Below are 19,932 nucleotides of genomic sequence, written 5' to 3' on the forward strand. Positions count from 1 at the left end.
ATGGCAGAATGGATTACGACCCAGCAATACCACTGCTAGGTATCTACTCAAAGGACTTAAGGGCAAAAACACAGACGGACATTTGCACACCAGTGTTTATAGCAGCATTATCTACAATTGCAAAGAGATGGAAACAGCCAAAATGTTCATCAACAGACGAGTGGCTAAACAAACTGTGGCGTATACCTACGATGGAATATTATGCAGCTTTAAGACAGACTAAACTTATGAAGCATGTAATAACATGGATGGACCTAGAGAACATTATGCTGAGTGAGTCTAGCCCAAAACTAAAGGACAAATACTGTAAGGTCCCACTGATGTGAACCGACATTCGAGAATCAGCTTGGAATATATCATTGGTAACAGAGACCAGCAGGAGTTAGAAACAGGGTAAGATAATGGGTAATTGGAGCTGAAGGGATACAGACTGTGCAACAGGACTAGATACAAAAACTCAAAAATGGACAGCACAATAATACCTAAGTGTAATGTAACTAGGTTGGAACACTGAATGAAGCTGCACCTGAAATATGGTTTTTTGTTTGTTTGTTTGTATCTTTTGTTTTTGTTTTTTTCTTTTTCCTTTTTATACATATATATATATTATTAGTATTATTATTTTAATTCTCTTCTCTATATTAACATTCTATATCTTTTTCTGCTGTTTTGCTAGTTCTTTTCCTAAATCGATGCAAATGTACTAAGAAATGATGATCATACATCTATGTGATGATACTAAGAATTACTGAGTGCATTTGTAGAATGGAATGATTTCTAAATGTTGTGTTAATTTCTTTTCTTTTTTTTGATTAATAAAAAAAATTTTTTTTAAATTAGGGGGAAAAAAAAAAAGGACAGTGGTGAAGAGCAATCCTCCAAGCAGACAGACTTTCGAGCTGTACACCTGACTGTTCATTTTGCCTGAAAGGGAAAATGGCCAGAGATGCAATGTATACTGATCCATGGGCTGCCAGAAATGTATGGTCAGGGATTTAGCAATAGCACGATTGGAAAACTGGCATAAAGGAGGCCTGGGGCAGAGGTGTATGGATAGAACTTTCTGAATGGTAAAAAATTGTGAAGATTTTTGTGTTCCATGTGAATGTTCACCAAAGGGTGGTCTCAACAGAGGAGGATCTTAATAAGCAAGTGGGTAGGATGATCTGCTGTATGGATACCATTTAATCTCTTCCCCAGCCACTCTTGTCATTGCCCAATGGGTTAATGAACATAACGGTCATGGTGGCAGGGGTGGAGATTATGCATACGCTCAGCAGATTGGACTTCCAGTCATTAAGTTTAACCTGCCTATAGTCACTGCTGAGTGACTAATCTGCCAGGAGCAAAGACCAACACTGTATTCCCAATACAGCATCATTCACTGGAGTGATCACCCAACTATCTGGTGGCAGGTAGATTCCATTGGACCACTTCCATCATGGAAGGGGCAGCATTTTTTTCTAACTGGAAAAGACACTGTATTAGGGTTCTCTAAAGGAAACAAGCAATGAGAGATATCTATAAATATGATATTTTAATAAAAATGACCTCGTATGACTGTGGGGATGCACAAGTTCAAATCCCATAGGGCAGGTTGCAAGCTGGGAACTCTGATGAAGGTTTTCAATGAATTCCTTAAGAGAAGCTAACTGGCTGAAGGAAAGATGGAAATTCTCTCTTCTGACTGCTGAAATAATCATATCTCCTTTTAAAGCCTTCAACTGATTGAATGTGATTTCTCTCATTGTTGAAGGCAGTCTCCTCAATTGATTATACATGTAATCAGCCATATATGCAACCAACTTACTGATAATTTAAGTTCACAAAACGTCCTCACAGTAACAATACAGCCAGTGTTTGACCAAACAACTGGACACAATCACCTGGCCAAGTTGACACATGAATTTAACCTTCCCTGCACACAATATCTCCATCAAAACCACCATTTGTGGACTTATAGAGTAGCTTTCTGCTGTCATGATATTTGCTACAGCATTATTTCCAATTAAGGAAGTCAGTTCATAGCAAATGAACTGTGGCAATTAAATTAGCCCATGCTCATGGAATGTGTTTTTTTTTTTTTTTTACCATGTTTTTCATCACCCTGAATCAGCTGGATTGGTTACATGGTGGAAGCGCCTTTTGAAGACTCAATTGTGGTGCCAGCTAGTTGGCAATGCTTCAAAGGTCTGAAGCAATGTTTTCTAGAAGGCTATTTATGTACTAAATCAGCATCCATTTTATAGTGCTGTTTCTTCCATAGTCAGGACTCATGGGTCCAGGAATTGAGAAGTGAAAATGGGATGGCATCTGTCCCTATCACCCCAAGTGGTCCACTAGTGATATTTTTGCTTCCTATTCCCATGACTTTGAGATTTTATGGTCTAGAAGCTTTATTCCAAAGAGAGGAGTACTTCTACCAGGAGACACAATAATGATTCCACTGAACTGGAAGTTAAGACTGCCACCTAATCACTTTGGGCACCTCAGGACTCTGAATCAATAGACAAATAAGGGAATTTCTGTACTGGCTAGGGTGTTTGATTCTGATTATCAAGGGGAAATTTGGCTGCTACCACATAGTGGAGGTAAGGAAGACTATATATGGAATGTCAGATAAATCTTATGGCATTTCTTAGTACTACTATGCCCTGTGATTAAAATCAGTGGAAAACCACAACTCATTTCAGGCCAGATTACTAATGGCCCAGACTTTTTGTGAATGAAGTTTCGGGTCAACCCAACAGGCAAATAAGCATGACCAGTTGAGATGCTTGGTGAGATTAAAAGGAAAGTAGAATGGGTAGTAGAAGACAGCAGATATAAATACTAGTTACAGCCGTGTGGTCAGTTGCGGAAATGAGAACAATTGTTTTGAGTATTTCCTCCTTATTTTGTTATTAATATATTTGTAAATATATATAGATGTATATATGCTTATTTGTGTTTTCCTCTCTCTATTCCCTTATCTAATAACATAAGTTGTATTAAGTTTACATCATAGTATTTAAGTTTTAGGATCTCCAGGAGAAGGAGAACATAACCCAAGGGCTTTCATTCTCTTTGGGGGAAAAGGTTAGTACTTATTTTATGGAGGATAGTTGTATCATGTTAGGTAGAAGTATGACTTTGTTTTTGTCTCTATTTTGAGATTAAGTACAGTTTAAGGAGATGTGTATGAGTGCTAAGTTGACAAAAGATATAGTTATGATTAATTCTGCCTGTCAACTTGGCTGGGTCATGGTGTCCAAACTGTCCTAGTTATTGCTGTGGAGGCATTTCATAGATGAAATTAGTATCTTACAAGAAGAGTACCATTGATAATGTGGGTGGCTTCATCCTTTTGTTCAAGTCCTAGGCACAATTATTGAGGGTTCCAGAGATCAGAAGGATTTCTGTCTCAAGGTTTCAATATGTATTCTCACCAATATTTCCAGCCTGCTGGTTTCCCCTAAGGAATTTGGTCTAAAGACTTTTAACACAATTCGTTGGAATTTCTAGGCTCTGTCCTGCTTTCTGAATTTGAACTTGCCAGATTCTAAAAATTCATGTGCTAATTCCGTATAATAAATATGTCTTAATGTTTGTATACACACACATAGACCCACATGCATTTTGTTGGTTTTCTTTCTCTGGAGATTACTGACTATTACACATATACATCTATAGAATTGTAAGACCTGGCTTATTTGTGATAGCAGGAATCAGAGAAAAACATGTGTGAGTATATCTTAACAGTGCTGAATCCAGAAAGGAAGAGTTTTTAGAGTATTCTCCTGTAATATGTGGTTTAATTTTGGGGTAAAGGCACCTGGAGGTTGCTCTTATACACTGCTGGTAACGCTTTAGTGAATGCAAAATGGCCTACAGTTAATGAGGGAGAGGTGCTAAAATAGCTCTGATAACATGTTGAGTTAGGTATTGGAAGACTCATGGAAATGGGATGCTTTAATGAACTTCTTATTGTGAAATCAGAAAATCTGTTAATTATGTTCATCAGGAGGTCCAAAAAAAAATCCTTTCACTAAGGCAATAAGGAATACACTGGTGCAGAAGCACAGGTATCTTTGAAAGCTCAGTGGTGGGAGTCTTTTATAGACCAGGATTGGCAGGAGAAATTGCTTCCTGCTAACAACATTGGTAGGATTCCAAAATGGAGACCCTCAATCAACAGAAGCAAAGTGGAATTTAGTACCGTAAAATGTAACAAAGCTGGATTGGCAAACTAGGGGCCTTGATCTGCAGAGATGTGTGGAAATGGCTAGTAACCCATCGTTGTTCCTAAGGTCAAAATAGAAGAGCAGCTGACTAGGAGTTTCTTGACTTGTATAGATAGAAGAATAGAGAGCTGGCAAGTAGAAGGGTGATGTCAGACTTAAGCAGAGAATGACGACTTATTTGAAGAGCTGCTTCTGGGATACAACAGGGACCAAATAGAAACTGAGCTTCTGAATATTGGACATCAAGTCCAATGTGAGCAGTACTGTCCATCATGAACTAGAAACTGTCAGATCTTCCAAACCTCAAGGTTGGTTGGGTGGAGCAACAGCTAGTCTAACTGAAAAGAAATAAACATGTAAGCAGGTGGCACAGACTTCCATATTGTCACCTTATGTTGCATAAGGATGCAATAGATCTAACTCATCTCAGATCTCAAAGTCACAACACATACTCCAAGACTAGCAGATTCTCACTTAATGGAACCTCCCCAGAAGGATTGAGTCCTAAATATCTACAATGACTCAATAACGTTCATGGATTTTCTTTTCCTCATTCCCAGTTTGTCTCTTCCTTATCCTCCAATGTATTTCCTCAAAAATCTACCTATGTGCAGGCTCTTGTCATAGGTTCTTCATGTGATGGAAAGCTGCAAAACTTAGTTTTTCAATTCCCATTTATTTATAGATCTGAAAGGTATGTTTCCCTGTTTCTATTGCTACCTGGGTGTGGGGCCAGAATCTTCACAACCATGAGAAAGGTTCTTAGATTTATAGCCTGAGGCAGTGCTGGAGGTGAGATGGTGAGGTTTTTGCAGGCCAGTAGTGTCTGGCTGTCCTGCTTTCTGGTGCTCTGTGGACTTTCTGCTCGTGGTTCCTTTCTCCTGGAAGACCATGGAAGAAAGGGCTGGGTGGAATCCAGAAGCGTGTGCATCGAGAAGGAAGAGGTTAACAAATATCCACCGTGTAATATTGAGAGGACTTTGGGAGCAGTGGTTATTTTGGGTTTGCACAATATAGGAACTTTTTTTAAAGGTCTGACATTAGACAAGAGAATTCATATAGAGATGGATGAGGGAAGAGTTTGGCGGGAGTATAGATAAGGAGTATTGTGATGCAAGTGAAGAAGATGGAAGAGAATTCCCTTTGTCTTCATATACTCCAGCTTTCTCAAGCATTTCCCCCTTCATATACCTTTTCCCAATTCTTTCCTCCACAAACAAATATGCATGCCCAATCACTTCTCTTATCTGGCTGAATAAATTCCTTTAAAACTGATTTGATTGGCTGAATCTCCATGGATTTAGGAGAGGGTTCCTGTATGGGGAGAGCAAGAATATTGTCAAAATGTCAATAGCGGACATCTCTAGATAAAGAAATTAGAGATTAGTTATTTTTAATTTTGCTTATCTTTTTTCTAATTATTTTGTTGTGAAAACTGTTTATTTGCTTAATTAAAGTTGTATATATATGTTTTTAAATTAGGGAACGTATTCTAAGCATTATGAGCTCTTTCCTAATCATGTTACTCTGAATCCCCACTAGGAGAACTATATTTGAAATATACTTGGTTTACACAGCTTTGTGTACATTTGTGCCTTGATTTTCCATTTTTTGTGTGTGCACACAGGGGAACATGTCTCAACAAGAGAGTTTGTGAAAGCCTTTCAAGATGGGGAGGAGAAAAGAAAGCTGACAGAAGTGTATTTACTAAGGCTTGGCGGTGGAGAATTGTGGATTTTTCTAACCTCCTTTTCCTTCTGCACTAAACAAATGTATTCACAGTTTATTCATCTGATATGGACAGGCCTCTCCTAAATATTTAAAAATATCATGAATTGTTTTTCCTTTCAATTTCAGTGTGCACCATTTCACATGGGAAAATGACTAACCCCTCAGCTAAAAAAGTTTTTTTTTTCAGCTTCTGCAAAAGAGGGACAGAAAGGAGGCAGGAGAAAATTGCACAAGGTGCGAGGAGAGAGATTGTCTTATACCTGTGGTGCTGTGGAACAGGGACGTTCACTTCCTTTTACATGAAGTGTGGTCTTGAACTTAAAACTCTTGATTTCTGTTTCAAAATGGCAACCGAGAAATGGGGGGAAAGGGCAGGTTATCTGGTGGTCTGGTAGCAGGGGTGTGTCACTGGCTTTAGTTCTGGGGAAGCTGAGCTTCTCCATTCGGACCAAAGGCAGCTGTGAGGTGACAGCCGGGCACACCATGTTTCCCAGATGTGCTGCTCCTCAAACAACAACTCATGGTAGCATTAATTGGAATGGATGAGAGCCTCTCCATTCTCTCTGTCAGGCAATGTAGCGCGTCCTTGGAATACAGTCAATTTTAATCTCTTATAGGAGTTTACAGGCAACCATAATCTGAAGGGAGTTTCTTATTTATCTTTTAATTAGCCATAAATAATAAGCATTCAGCTAGATATCTGTAAATTTCTATGTAAAAATAAGATTAGTGCCTATATCACTGATCTTTATATTATAGACAATATAATAAAAATTGTGTGTGCATGTGTGTGTGTGTGTCTGTTTGCTTCTCATAAGGATATCAGAGCCACTTACATCACTTGTTAAACATATAGACTCTTGGGCCTAGGAGTCTGGGTTTTAATAATCTCTTCAGCTATTCTTATGTACATCAAAATTTGAAAACCACTCTGAAAAGCATGGGACATCTGTACTTTGTTGAGTTGAGGTTAAAATTTCCAAGGTTCATTCACAGCTAAAACACTACAGATCTGGTGCTTATGAATTATTTCCATAACTATCATGCCGTCCAACAGCTTCCTTTAATCTTCATTTTAAAGAGGAGACTAGACAATACTAGTAATTATAATGTAGCTGTTATGGGTTCATGTTTTACCTCCATATTCATTGCTTCCCACAGCCTGAAAAATCAGACAAATGAGGCTGTTGCAGGAGCAGCTTTTGAATGAATGTTTTTTTCTGATTACAAGTTAATTTGTATATCTTACTTCTTAATAATTTACACTTTATAGATTGTGTTGAAATGCATTTCCCAATATAAAATTTTATTGCAGTTTACTGTAGCTAATCTCCATCTAATTTAACAAATATTAACTGGAAATCTATTTTGTGCTGCATACCATGCTAAAATACAAGTTTATATTATCTCATCTAATTGTCAAAACACCCTCTACTTTGGATCTGTAATTTTATTCTTAAAGGGTAATTTTATTACCCTTATAATTCTACCCTATGAATCTTAAGTTTAGCTTATTGAGGCTCCTTGTTTAAGGCTAGTCAAATAGTAAATGATGGAACTGGTATTTTTGAAGGTATTATACATCTTAAACATTTAGCCTATAAATATGAAAGTCAGCATTTAATAATTATGAACATAATGTTATGTTTCTACAGTTTTATTATGAAAAAATAGACAATTATCATGGAAAAGCATTTTAAGAAAATGGCAATAAAAACTGTGCCAGACACCCATGGGATAACTTTTCTTTTAATACTTTGTTTTTAAATTAAACTTTTACTTTGATATGGCTTCTGGTGATATTTTGCCTTTTCCTCTTACTACACATATATACCTCTCTATATATGCGTTCTTTTATTCTTTTTCTTATTTTCATTCTTATTTATGTACCCGCGGCACCCAAGGTAGAAGAGCATAACAATGCCTGTCCCCAGGACAATTGTCCAGGGTCTCTGCCTTCTCTGTCTTATGCAGGTGTTGGGGTCTCCAACAAAAGCATGACTCACAATGGCACTGGGAGAAACAATACACAACACATACACGCACATACACAACAGGCAAAGCAGCTCAGCTGCATTAGCAGGAGTTGGTCTCCCATGGTCAGTGGGTCTCGTTCCATAGGCAATGCAGGAAGGTGGTATGAGCGCACCCATAAAATGAAGGACCCTGCCCGCTTCCCACCGGGAACAGATGTAGCAGTGCAGCTGGTTCAGGTGTCATAAAAGGTACATACTTAGCCAAGTAAACTCCAAGGAATGTTCGAATCCACTCAGGGCAAAAGGGAAAGAATGTGCTGGCAGGCCACTATCTGCTAGATGTGTCTTATATCAAGATCCCCTAAAAGGGGGGTCAACTCACATTCATCTTCTGTCCTAAGTGCCAGGCTGACACGTCTGGACCTGTCACAGGGTTTATTTATGGGTTCCAGGGAAAGGTCACGCTTGCACAGTCCCTTACCACGTTCATTCTCATTCTTGCTCTTATTTTGTCATTTTTGGAAGTAAGTTGTAGAGAACTTGACCTTTTTCAGCAAGTACTTGAGTCTTTATCTCTGAAGATTAAGGATACTCTTCTGTCTTTCCTTCTTGCAAGTAAGCCCATTTTCTTTGGCTCTACCTCATTCCTGCACAGCCAATCCATTCTCTATTTCTTGCTCCTATTCTTATTACTCGGTTATCTGCAGATAAAAGAGAAGCTCATCAGGTCACACGAATGCATTAGAGAGCACATTTTACGATCTGGTGGTCACTAGAAAGGTACTCTGGGTTATTTATCCAAGGGATTTATAGGGTAATCATTATATTTAAGGAAAATTATTCTGGCAGGTAAGTAGTTGCAGTAACATGACAGTAATACGGATTGTCCAGGTTTTTAATCCTGGCTCTAAGCCTCGTTCATTTACCATTGGGAAACTCATTTATCTCATTTTCAAAGTGAGTCTAATAATTCATAACTTACAGGTTTATGTAATTATCAATGAGTTCAGATATGTAAGGCCTGAATTACAGGTTTTGGCATATTGTAGGCCCTCAATGCATAATAAGTATGCTTGAATTATATTATCATTATGGTAGTAATAGTATTCTGTTTTTCATTACTAATGTCATCGGAGATTTGGAGAACGATGGAGGAGGCATGCCACTGTCTGCTAATGTCAGTTTACATTTTGTGCACTAGAAAAGCACGTAAGTCCCATGATCCCTAAGATGATGTTTCCATGCCTTGGATCCCCATGAGGAAGAGAAGGACTGTGTGATCTCATTTCCACTGAGAAGCTCTTCTGGGTTTGCCGGCCTCCATGGCATCTGTACCCACCACCATGATGTCTCCCATTTGTCTGGTGGGAAATAAGAACAAGCAGCTTTTGGGAAACCAGCAAGCTATACAGATTCTTGACAAGATTTCTCAGCCTGTGGTGTTGGTGACCATTGTAGGACAGTATTGTACAAGAAAATCCTACTTGATGAATTGTCTGGCAGGAAAAGAATGTGTAAAGTGTTTTCTTGGGGTAGGGGCCATTTGCTTGATTCTAGCTTTATCTCAGCTTCTTAATATTTCTCTAGGGATACATGAACTGAGAAGCCAACTCTTCTAAATAAACTAAACTTCTATTTCTCACCAACAAATTGGTATTTTACTGTAATCTCTTCAAATATTATTTGGTTTCCTCCTATTAAGGAAAATTTCTCCTAGTAGTGCTAAGAATCCCAACCTTTTCTAACATGTTTAAGGACTGCACAATTGCAATTTTGCTCCCTCTCTTTTGCAAGCTGCTTTGCTTTCTTTATGGACTATTCCCATTAACATACCAATGTGCTTGAATATCTCTGCGGCTACTAATGCCCATTTTTCTTTCTTTCTTTTTTATTTTTTACTGTTTTTTCAAAGCAAAACTAATATTGTCTCTATTTCCATTTTCCACTTCTTCCCTTCATAAGTCTCCAATCCACTCCCTGTTGACTCTGAACTCCACCCTTCTTTGATCTGCTCTCATTAATAGTTACCAAAGGCCTCCCTTTTGTCTCGTATGGTAGATTTCTCTGTGTCTCTATCTTGAGTCCTTGCTCAGCAATATTCTCACAGATTATATCACCCTGCAACTTGAAATAGATGACACAGAAAATAGGATGTCCTTGATGAAATGGGAAAAGAGCCATCATCTATGGGGTACCTACAATTCTAGAAGTTGATATTGAAGTCTTTGGGCTTCCTTGACTATCTCCTGTCACTGTTACTTTCTCCCCTTCCCTTGCAGGTTTCTATATGTGCTTCATGGTACATTTTGAAAACAAAAGCATTTGGATAATGTATGTACCACATCCTTCCAGGGTAAATCACAGCCTGGTTCTTCCTGGTCTCCAGAAGGCCTGGGAGATGAGGAAAAGGTCAGCACAGAGTTCTTTTATTTTAGAATTTTTCCTTATATCTTCTTTGTTAAAATTTTTTTCAAAGAGAACTTGTAGGTTTACAGAACAGTCATGTGTAAAATACAAGATTCCCATATCCCACCCTGTTATTAACACCTTGCATTGGTTACAATTGATGGAAGCACATTTTTATAATTCTCTTAATTATAGTCCGTGACCTAACTTAGGGTTCACTGTTTGTGTAGTGCAGTTCTGTGGATTAAAAAAAAATTTCATTCGATTATCATGCATACAGTCTAAAAGTTTCCTCATTTGACAACATTCAGATATATATTTCAGTGCTATTAATTCTATTAATTATGTTCACAGTGTTGTGCTGCGATCACCACCGTGCACCACCAAAACATTTCCATTATTCTAAATAGGACTTTTGTACATTTGAAGCCTTGGCTTTCTTTTTTTTTAATAGTTTTTATTGTTAAATATAATGTGTATACAGAAAAGTGATACATTTCAAAGTTATAGAACAGAGTTCAGAGTTTGGTATGGATTATAGTTCCACAATTGGAAGTTTTTTCTTCTAGCTGCTCCAAGATCCTGGGATACTAAAAGAAATATCAATATAATGATTCATTTGTTAAATCCTATCTTCTCTATTATAGCTTCTCCTTCTTCTTTGATCCTTCTCCAAATCTTTAGGGGTATTTGGACTATACCCATTCTAACTTTTTCTTGTTGGAGAGGAGTGTCAATAATATGGGGTAGTAGGATGAAACTAGCTGATGTTCTTGGAGAGTCTGGCTCCTCTGGGTTTCAGGACTTATCTGGCCTACTGTGGTAGTTAGATTCAGTTGTCAGCTTGGCCAGGTGAACATACCTAGTTCTGTTGCTGTGGACATGAGCCAACGGTATGTGAACCTCATCTATTGCTGATTACACCTGCAGTTGGTTAAGAGGCATGCCTGCTTCAATGAATAGCGTTTGAGTTCATTGACTGGTGCTTAAATGAGAGAGCTCAACGTAGCACAACCCAAGCAGCTTGGCATACCTCCTCTCAGCACTCGCAGCTCAGCCCAGGCCTTTGGGGATGCAGAAAGGAATCACCCCAGGGAAAAACTTTGGAACCCAGAGGCCTGGAGGGAAGGACAGCAGAGACACCCTATGCCTTCCCATGTAAGAAAGAACCTCGGTCGAGAGTTAGCTGCCTTTCATCTGAAGAACTAACAAAATAAAGCCCCTTTTATTAAAAACCAATCTGTCTCTGATGTGTTACATTCCAGCAGCTAGCAAACTAGAACATTTCTCTTCTTCTGTTTGCTTTGGGGGCTCATTTACTGTTATGTCTCTAATTCCTCCAGGTAAGCCATTAAGTCTTTCTTCTTTTTCACTATAAACAGAGTAAAAATTTCCCTTTCAGTGCTGCCTTTGCCACATCCCTTCATTTCTGATATGTTGCATTCTCATTTTTATTCATCTCCAGATATTTACTAATTTCTCTAGCAATTTCTTCTTTGACCTACTGATTTTTTAAGAGTGCATCATTTAATCTCTATATATTTGTGAAAGTTTTGGTTCATTGCTGGTTATTGATTTCCAACTTAATTCCATTATGGTCAGAGAAAGTGCTTTGAGTAATTTAAATCTTTTAAAATTTATAAAGACCTATTTTTTATTCCAGCATATGATCTGTCCTGGGGAACATTTCATGAGCACTAGAGAAAAATATATATCCTGCTGTTTGAGGTATAATGATCTATATATGTCTCTTAGTTCTAATTCATTTATCAAATTGTTTAGGTTCTTTATTTTCTTGTTGATCCTCTGCTTTTTTTTATTTATAAAGGAGAGTGGTATAATTGAAGTCTCCTACTATGATTGTTGAACCGTTTCCCTTCAATTTTGCCAATGTTTGCCTCATGTACTTTGGAGCTCCTTGACTGGGAACATAAACATTTATGATTGCTATTTCTTCTCGATGACTTGTCCCTTTTATTAATATGTAGTGTCCTTCCTTGTCCCCTATGATGCTTTTACATTTAAAGTCTATTTTGTCTAATATTGTTATAACTACTCTTGCTTTATTTGGTTATAGCTTGCATGGAACATGTTTTCTCATCCTTTCACATTCAATCTATTTGGATCCTTAGGTCTAAGATAAGTCTCTTTTAAGCAGCATATAGATGGATCATATTTCTTAATCCATTATGCCAATCTGTATCTTTTAATTGGTAAGTTTAGCCCATTAACATTCAAAGTTATTACTGAGAAGGCATTTCTTGAATCTACCATCTTATCCTTTGGATTTTGTTTGTCAGATCTATATATTATTTTCCCTTCTTCTCTTTTTATCCTTTAAATTACCCTTACTGATACTTTTCAATCCTGTGCCCTCTTCCAAATCTCCATCTCCTGTCTTTTCTTTCGGCTGACAGAACTCCCTGTACTTTTTCTTGTGGGGTCAGTCTCTTGTTGGCAAATTCTTTTTGCCTTTTTCTGTCTGTTAAAATTTTAATCTCTCCCTCACTTTAAAGGACAACTTGCCTGGATAAATAATTCTTGGCTGGAAGTCTTTCTCTTTCAGGATCTTAAAGGTATCATACCACTGTCTTCTTGTGTCCATGATGCCGTTAGAGTAGTCCAAACTCAGTCGTATGTGGTTTCCCTTCTATGTGGTGAGTCAGTTTTCTTTTGCCACTTTCAGGACTTTCTCCTTCTCTTTAACATTTGACAGATTCATTAGTAGTTGTCTTTGAGTAGGCCTATTTGGATTTATTCTATTTGGTATTCATTTGGCTTATTTGATTTGTATATTTCTGTCTTTTATAGGGATTGGGAAGCTTTGCCCCATTATCCCCTCAACTAATTTTCCTAGCCCTTTACTGGTCTCTTCTCCTTCTGGCACACCAGTGAGGCTTATATTTGTTTGCTTCATGTTTTCCATCATATCTCTGAGATTCAATTCAAAATTTTCCATCTTTTTGTGCCATTTATTCTTTCGTGCATTCAAATTCAATTGTCCTGTCCTCTAGTTCACTTATTCTTTCTTCTACTTATTCAAACCTGCTGTTGTATGTCTGTCATTTATTTTTTATTTGGTCTACGGTATCCTTCATCTCTGTGATATTTGCTATCTTCTTTTTATTCTTTTAAATTCTTCTTTATCCTTATCTAGTGTCTTTCTTGATATACTTTATGTTATTAGCCAACTCATTGAATTTAGGAGATCCATATGAACATCTTTTTTAAAAAATTTATTTATTAATTAAAAAAATTTAACAAATGAACTAAAACATCAACATACATAATCAGTAATTCACATTATCATCACTTAGTTGCATAGTCATAATTTCTTAGAACATTTGCATCAATTTAGAAAAAGAAATAAAAAGACAACAGAAAAAGAAATAAAACGAAAACAGAAAAAAAAGATGATAAATACCATACCTCTTACCCCTTGATTTCGTTAGCATTTCACACTAAATTTATTTTAACATTTGTTCCCCCTATTATTTATTTTTATTCTATATGTTCTACTCATCTGTTGACAAGGTAGATAAAAGGAGCATCAGACACAAGGTTTTCACAACCACACAGTCACACTGTGAAAGTTATATCATTATTCAATCATCCTCAAGAAGCATGGCTACTGGAACACAGCTCTACATTTTCAGGCAGTTCCCTCCAGCCTCTCCATTACATCTTGAATAACAAGGTGATATCTACTTAATGCATAAGAATAACCTCCAGGATAACCTCTCGACTCTGTTTGGAATCTCTCAGCCATTGCTACTTTGTCTCATTTCACTCTTCCCCCTTTTGTTCGAGAAGGTTTTCTCAATCCCTTGATGCTGAGTCTCAGCTCATTTTAGGATTTCTGTCCCATGTTGCCAGGAAGGTCCATACTCCTGGGAGTCATGTCCCACGTAGACAGGGGGAGGGTGGTGAGATTGCTTGCTGTGTTGGCTGGAGAGAGAGGCCACATCTGAGCAACAAAAGAGGCTCTCTTGTTAGGCCTAAATTTTAAGTAGACTTGACCTATCCTTTGTGGGGTTAAGTTTCATATGAATGAACCCCAAGACTCGGGGCTCAGCCTATAGTTTTGGCTGTCCACACTGCTTGTGAGAATATCAAGAATTCAACTTGGGGAAGTTGAATTTCTCCCCGTTCTGACCATTCCCCGAAGGGGACTTTGCAAATACTTTTCCACTCACTGATCAAATCACTCTGGGATTCATCGGGGCATCACTCTGGACAAACCAACAAAATCTCATGTCCTGCCTGAGATTCCAAGTACTTATGGTGTTCAATCAAGCTATCTACATAAGTTATATTAGGAAATGCACTAGCCAAAATACAAATTTTGTACCAAATAAACATTTTTTGCTTTAGTCTCACACATAAGGTGACATTTAAAAATATTAATTACCATCTATTTTCAGCACCCTGCAGTAATGACATTCCTTTGTTCTTCCTCATGCAAAAACATTTTTAAAATTTGTACATTTAGACACCATTATTATACACTCTAGGCATTTCTAGATTATACCATCTCAATCTTTAACATCTATCTTTCTTTCTGATTTCATTTATGTCCCCAGCCCTCCTCCCTCTATCATTCTCACATGCAGTTTCATTCAGTGTTTTAACATAATTGTATTACAGTTAGGTAGTATTGTACTGTCCATTTCTGAGTTTTTATATTCAGTCCTGTTGCACAATCTGTATCCCTTCAGCTCAATTTCCCAATATCTTACCCTATTTCTATCTCCTGGTGGTCTCTGATACCAACAAAATATTCCAACTTTATTCACTAATGTCAGTTCATTTCAGTGAGACCATACAGTATTTGTCCTTTAGTTTTTGGCTAGTCTCACTCAGCTTAATGCTCTCAAGGTCCATCCATGTTGTTACACACTTCATAACTTTATTCTGTCTTAAATCTGCATAATATTCCATCGTATGTATATACCACAGTTTGTTTAGCCACTCATCTGTTGATGGACATTTTTGCTGTTTCCATCTCTTTACAATTGTAAATAATGCTGCTATAAACATTGGTGTGCAAATGTCTGTTTGTGTCTTTGCCCTTATGTCCTTTGAGTAGGTACCTAGCAATGGTATTGCTGGGTCATATGGCAATTCTATATTCAGCTTTTTGGAGAACCGACAAACTGCCTTCCACAGCAGTTGTACCATTTGACATTCCCACCAACAGTGAATAAGTGTGCCACTTTCTCCACATCCTCTCCAGCACTTGTCATTTTCTGTTTTGTTGATAATGGCCATTCTGGTGGGTGTGAGATGATATCTCTTGTGGTTTTGATTTGCATTTCTCTAATGGCCAGGGAAGTTGAGCATCTCTTCATGTGCCTTTTGGCCATTTGTATTTCCTCTTGTGAGAAGTGTCTGTTCAAATCTTTTTCCCATTTTGTAATTGGATTGGCTGTCTGTTGTCGAGTTGAACAATCTCTTTATAAATTCGGGATACTAGACCTTTATCTGATATGTCGTTTTCAAATATTGTCTCCCATTGTGTAGGCTGTCTTTCTACTTTCTTGATGAAGTTCTTTGATGCACAAAAGAGTTTAATTTTGAGGAGCTACCATTTATTTATTTATTTCTCCAGTGCTCTTGCTTTAGGTGTAAGGTCCATAAAACCGCCTCCAGTTGTAAGATCCATAAGATATCTCCCAACATTTTCCTCTAACTGTTTTATGGTCTTAGACCTAATGTTTAGATCTTTGATCCATTTTGAGTGAACTTTTGTATAGGGTGTGAGATATGGGTCCTCTTTCATTCTTTTGCATTTGGATATCCAGTTCTCTAGGCACCATTTATTGAAGAGACTGTTCTGTCCCAGGTGAGTTGGCTTGGACTGCCTTATCAAAGATCAAATGTCCATAGATGAGAGGGTCTATATCTGAGCACTCTATTCGATTCCATTGGTCGATATATCTATCTTTATGCCAGTACCATGCTGTGTTGACCATTGTGGCTTCATAATATGCCTTAAAGTCAGGCAGCGTGAGACCTCTTCATTTTTTTTCCTCAAGGTACTTTTAGCAATTCGGGGCACCCTGCCCTTCCAGATAAATTTGCTTATTGGTTTTTCTATTTCTGAAAAATAAGTTGTTGGGATTTTGATTGGTATTGCATTGAATCTGTAAATCAATTTATGTAGAGTTGACATCTTAACTATATTTAGTCTTCCAATCCATGAACATGGTATGCCCTTCCATCTATTTAGGTCTTCTGTGATTTCTTTTAACAGTTTCTTGTAGTTTTCTTTGTATAGGTCTTTTGTCTCTTTAGTTAAATTTATTCCTAAGTATTTTATTCTTTTAGTTGCAATTGTAAATGGATTTCGTTTCTTGATTTCTCCCTCAGATTGTTCATTACTAGTGTATAGAAACACTACAGATTTTTGAGTGTTGATCTTGTACCCTGCCACTGTGCTGTACTCGTTTATTAGCTGTAGTAGTTTTGTTGTGGATTTTTCAGGTTTTCAACATATAGTATCATATCATCTGCAAACAGTGAGAGTTTTACTTCTTCCTTTCCAATTTTGATGCCTTGTATTTCTTTTTCTTGTCTAATTGCTCTGGCTAGAACTTCCAACACAATGTTGAATAATAGTGGTGATAGTGGACATCCTTGTCTTGTTCCTGATCTTAGGGGGAAAGTTTTCAATTTTTCCCCATTGAGGATGATATTAGCTGTGGGTTTTTCATATATTCCCTTTATCATTTTAAGGAAGATTCCTTGTATTCCTATCCTTTGAAGTGTTTTCAACAGGAAAGGATGTTGAATCTTGTCAAATGCCTTCTCTGCATCAATTGAGATGATCATGTGATTTTTCTGCTTTGATTTGTTGATACGGTGTATTACATTAATTGATTTTCTTATGTTGAACCATCCTTGCATACCTGGGATGAATCCTACTTGGTCATGATGTATAATTCTCTTAATGTGTTGCTAAATTTGATTTGCTAGAATTTTGTTGAGGATTTTGCATTTATATTCATTAGAGAGACTGGTCTGTAGTTTTCTTTTTTTGTAATATCTTTGCCTGATTTTGGTATGAGGGTGATGTTGGCTTTATAAAATGAATTAGGTAGCTTTCCCTCCACTTCAATTTTTTTGAAGAGTTTGAGCAGGGTTGGTACTCATTCTTTCTGGAATGTTCAGTAGAATTCACATGTGAAGCCGTCTGGTCCTGGACTTTTCTTTTTGGGAAGCTTTTGAATGACTGATTCAATTTCTTTACTTGTGATTGGTTTGCTGAGGTCATCTATTTCTTCTTGAGTTAAAGTTGGTTGTTCATGCCTTTCTAGGAAGTTGTCCATTTCATCTACATTGTTGTATTTATTAGCATAAAGTTGTTCATAGTATCCTGTTATTACCTCCTTTATTTCTGTGGGGTCAGTGGTTATGTCTCCTCTTCCATTTCTGATCATGTTTATTTGCATTCTCTCTTTTCTTCTTCTTGTCACTCTTGCTAAGGGTCCATCAATCTTATTGATTTTTCTCATAGAACCAGTTTCTCGTTTTATTGATTTTCTCTATTGTTTTCATGTTCTCAATTTCATTTATTTCTGCTCTAATCTTTGTTATTTCTTTCCTTTTGCTTGCTTTGGGGTTAGTTTGCTGTTCTTTCTCCTAGTTCTTCCAAGTGGACAGGTAATTCCTTGATTTTTGCCCTTTCTTCTTTTTTCATATAGGCATTTAGGGCAATAAATTTCTCTCTTAGCACTGCCTTTGCTGTGCCCCATAAGTTTTGATATGTTGTGTTTTCATTTTCATTTGCCTCAAGATATTTACTAATTTCTCTTGTAATTTCTTCCTTGACCACTGGTTGTTTAAGAGTGTGTTGTTGAGCCTCCACATATTTGTGAATTTTCTGGCACTCTGCCTATTATTGATTTCCAACTTCATTCCTTTATGATCTGAGAAAGTGTTGTGTATGATTTCAAACTTTTTTAATTTGTTGAGACTTGCTTTGTGACCCAGCATATGGTCTATCCTCAAGAATGATCCATGAGCACTTGAGAAAAAGGTGTACTTTGCTGTTGTGGGGTGTAATGTTCTATAAATGTCTGTTAAGTCTAGCTCATTTATTGTATTATTCAACTTCTCTGTTTCTTTATTGATCCTCTGTCTAGATGTTCTGTCCATTGATGAGAGTGGGGAATTGAAGTCTCCAACTATTATGGTAGATGCATCTATTTCTCTTTTCAGTATTTTCAGTGTTTGCCACATGTATTTTGGAGCATTCTAGTTTGGTGCATAAATATTTATGATTGTCATGTGTTCGTGTTGAATTGTTCCTTTTATTAATACATAGTGTCCTTCTTTGTCTCTTTTAACTGTTTTACATTTAAAGTCTATTTTGTTGGATATTAGTATAGCTACTCCTGCTTTTTTCTGATTGTTATTTGCATGAAATATCTTTTCCCAACCTTTCACTTTCAACCTATGTTTATCTTTGGGTCTAAGATGTGTTTCTTGTAGACAGCATATAGATGGGTCCTTTTTTAAAATCTATTCTGCTAGTCTATGTCTTTTGATTGGATAGTTTAACCCATTAACATTTAGTGGTATTACTGTACAGGTAGTACTTTCTTCTACCATTCTGCTTTTTGGGTTTTATATGTCATATCTAATTTTCCTTCTTTTTACCTTTACTCATAGTCTTCTTTTCTACACTCTTCTCCACACCTCTCTCTTCTGTCTTTTTGTATCTGTCTCTAGTGCTCCCTTTAGTATTTCTTGTAGAGCTGGTCTCTTGGTCACAAATTCTTTCAGTGATCTTTTGTCTGAGAATGTTTTAATTTCTCCCTCATTTTTGAAGGACAATTTGCTGGATATAGAATTCTTGGTTGGCAATTTTTCTCTTTTAGTAATTTAAATATATCATCCCACTGTCTTCTTGCTTCCATGGTTTCTGCTGAGAACCCTATGCATAGTCTCTAGTGGGTTTCCCTTGTATGAGATGGATTGATTTTCTCTTGCTGCTTTCAAGATTCTCTCTTTCTCTTTGACCTCTGACATTCTGATTAGTAAGTATCTTGGAGTAGGTCTATTTGGATCTATTCTCTTTGGGGTTGCTGCACTTCTCGGAGCTGTAATTTTAAGTCTTTCATAAGAGTTAGGAAATTTTCAGTGATAATTTCCTCCATTAGTTTTTCTCCTCCTTTTCCCTTCTATTCTCCTTCTGGGACACCCACTACACATATATATGTGTGCTTCATATTGTCAGTCAATTCCCTGAGTCCCTGCTCATATTTTTCCATTTTTTCCCTTAGTTTCTTTTTCTTGTCAGATTTCAGATGTTCCATCTTCCAGTTCACTAATCCTATTTTCTGCCTCTTGAAATCTACCATTGTAGTTTTCCATTGTTTTTTTCATCTTTTCTACTGTGCCTTTCATGCCCATAAGTTCTGTGATTTGTTTTTTCAGACTTTCCATTTCTTCTTTTTGTTCAATACTTGCCTTCTTTATATCCTCCCTCAATTCATTGATTTGGTTTTTATGAGGTTCTCCATGTCTGTTCATATATTCTAAATTAATTGGTCAACTCCTGTATCTCATTTGAATTGTTGGTTTGTTCC

The 19,932-nt window shown here is 37.1% G+C and overlaps 1 protein-coding gene across 1 annotated transcript in view; it reads left to right on the forward strand.

The window, feature by feature from the left end:
* The first annotated feature begins 9,252 nt into the window (after positions 1-9,252).
* LOC143649106 (guanylate-binding protein 6-like) overlaps positions 9,253-19,932 on the forward strand; it is a 123,834-nt gene continuing 113,154 nt past the window's right edge. Inside the window, 2 exon segments of the mRNA XM_077119354.1 lie at positions 9,253-9,442; positions 11,224-11,229. Of these exon segments, the coding sequence (XP_076975469.1) occupies positions 9,253-9,442; positions 11,224-11,229 (196 nt within the window).

Source organism: Tamandua tetradactyla, chromosome 11 (genome assembly GCF_023851605.1).
Source record: "Tamandua tetradactyla isolate mTamTet1 chromosome 11, mTamTet1.pri, whole genome shotgun sequence".
Classification (NCBI taxonomy): domain Eukaryota; kingdom Metazoa; phylum Chordata; class Mammalia; order Pilosa; family Myrmecophagidae; genus Tamandua; species Tamandua tetradactyla.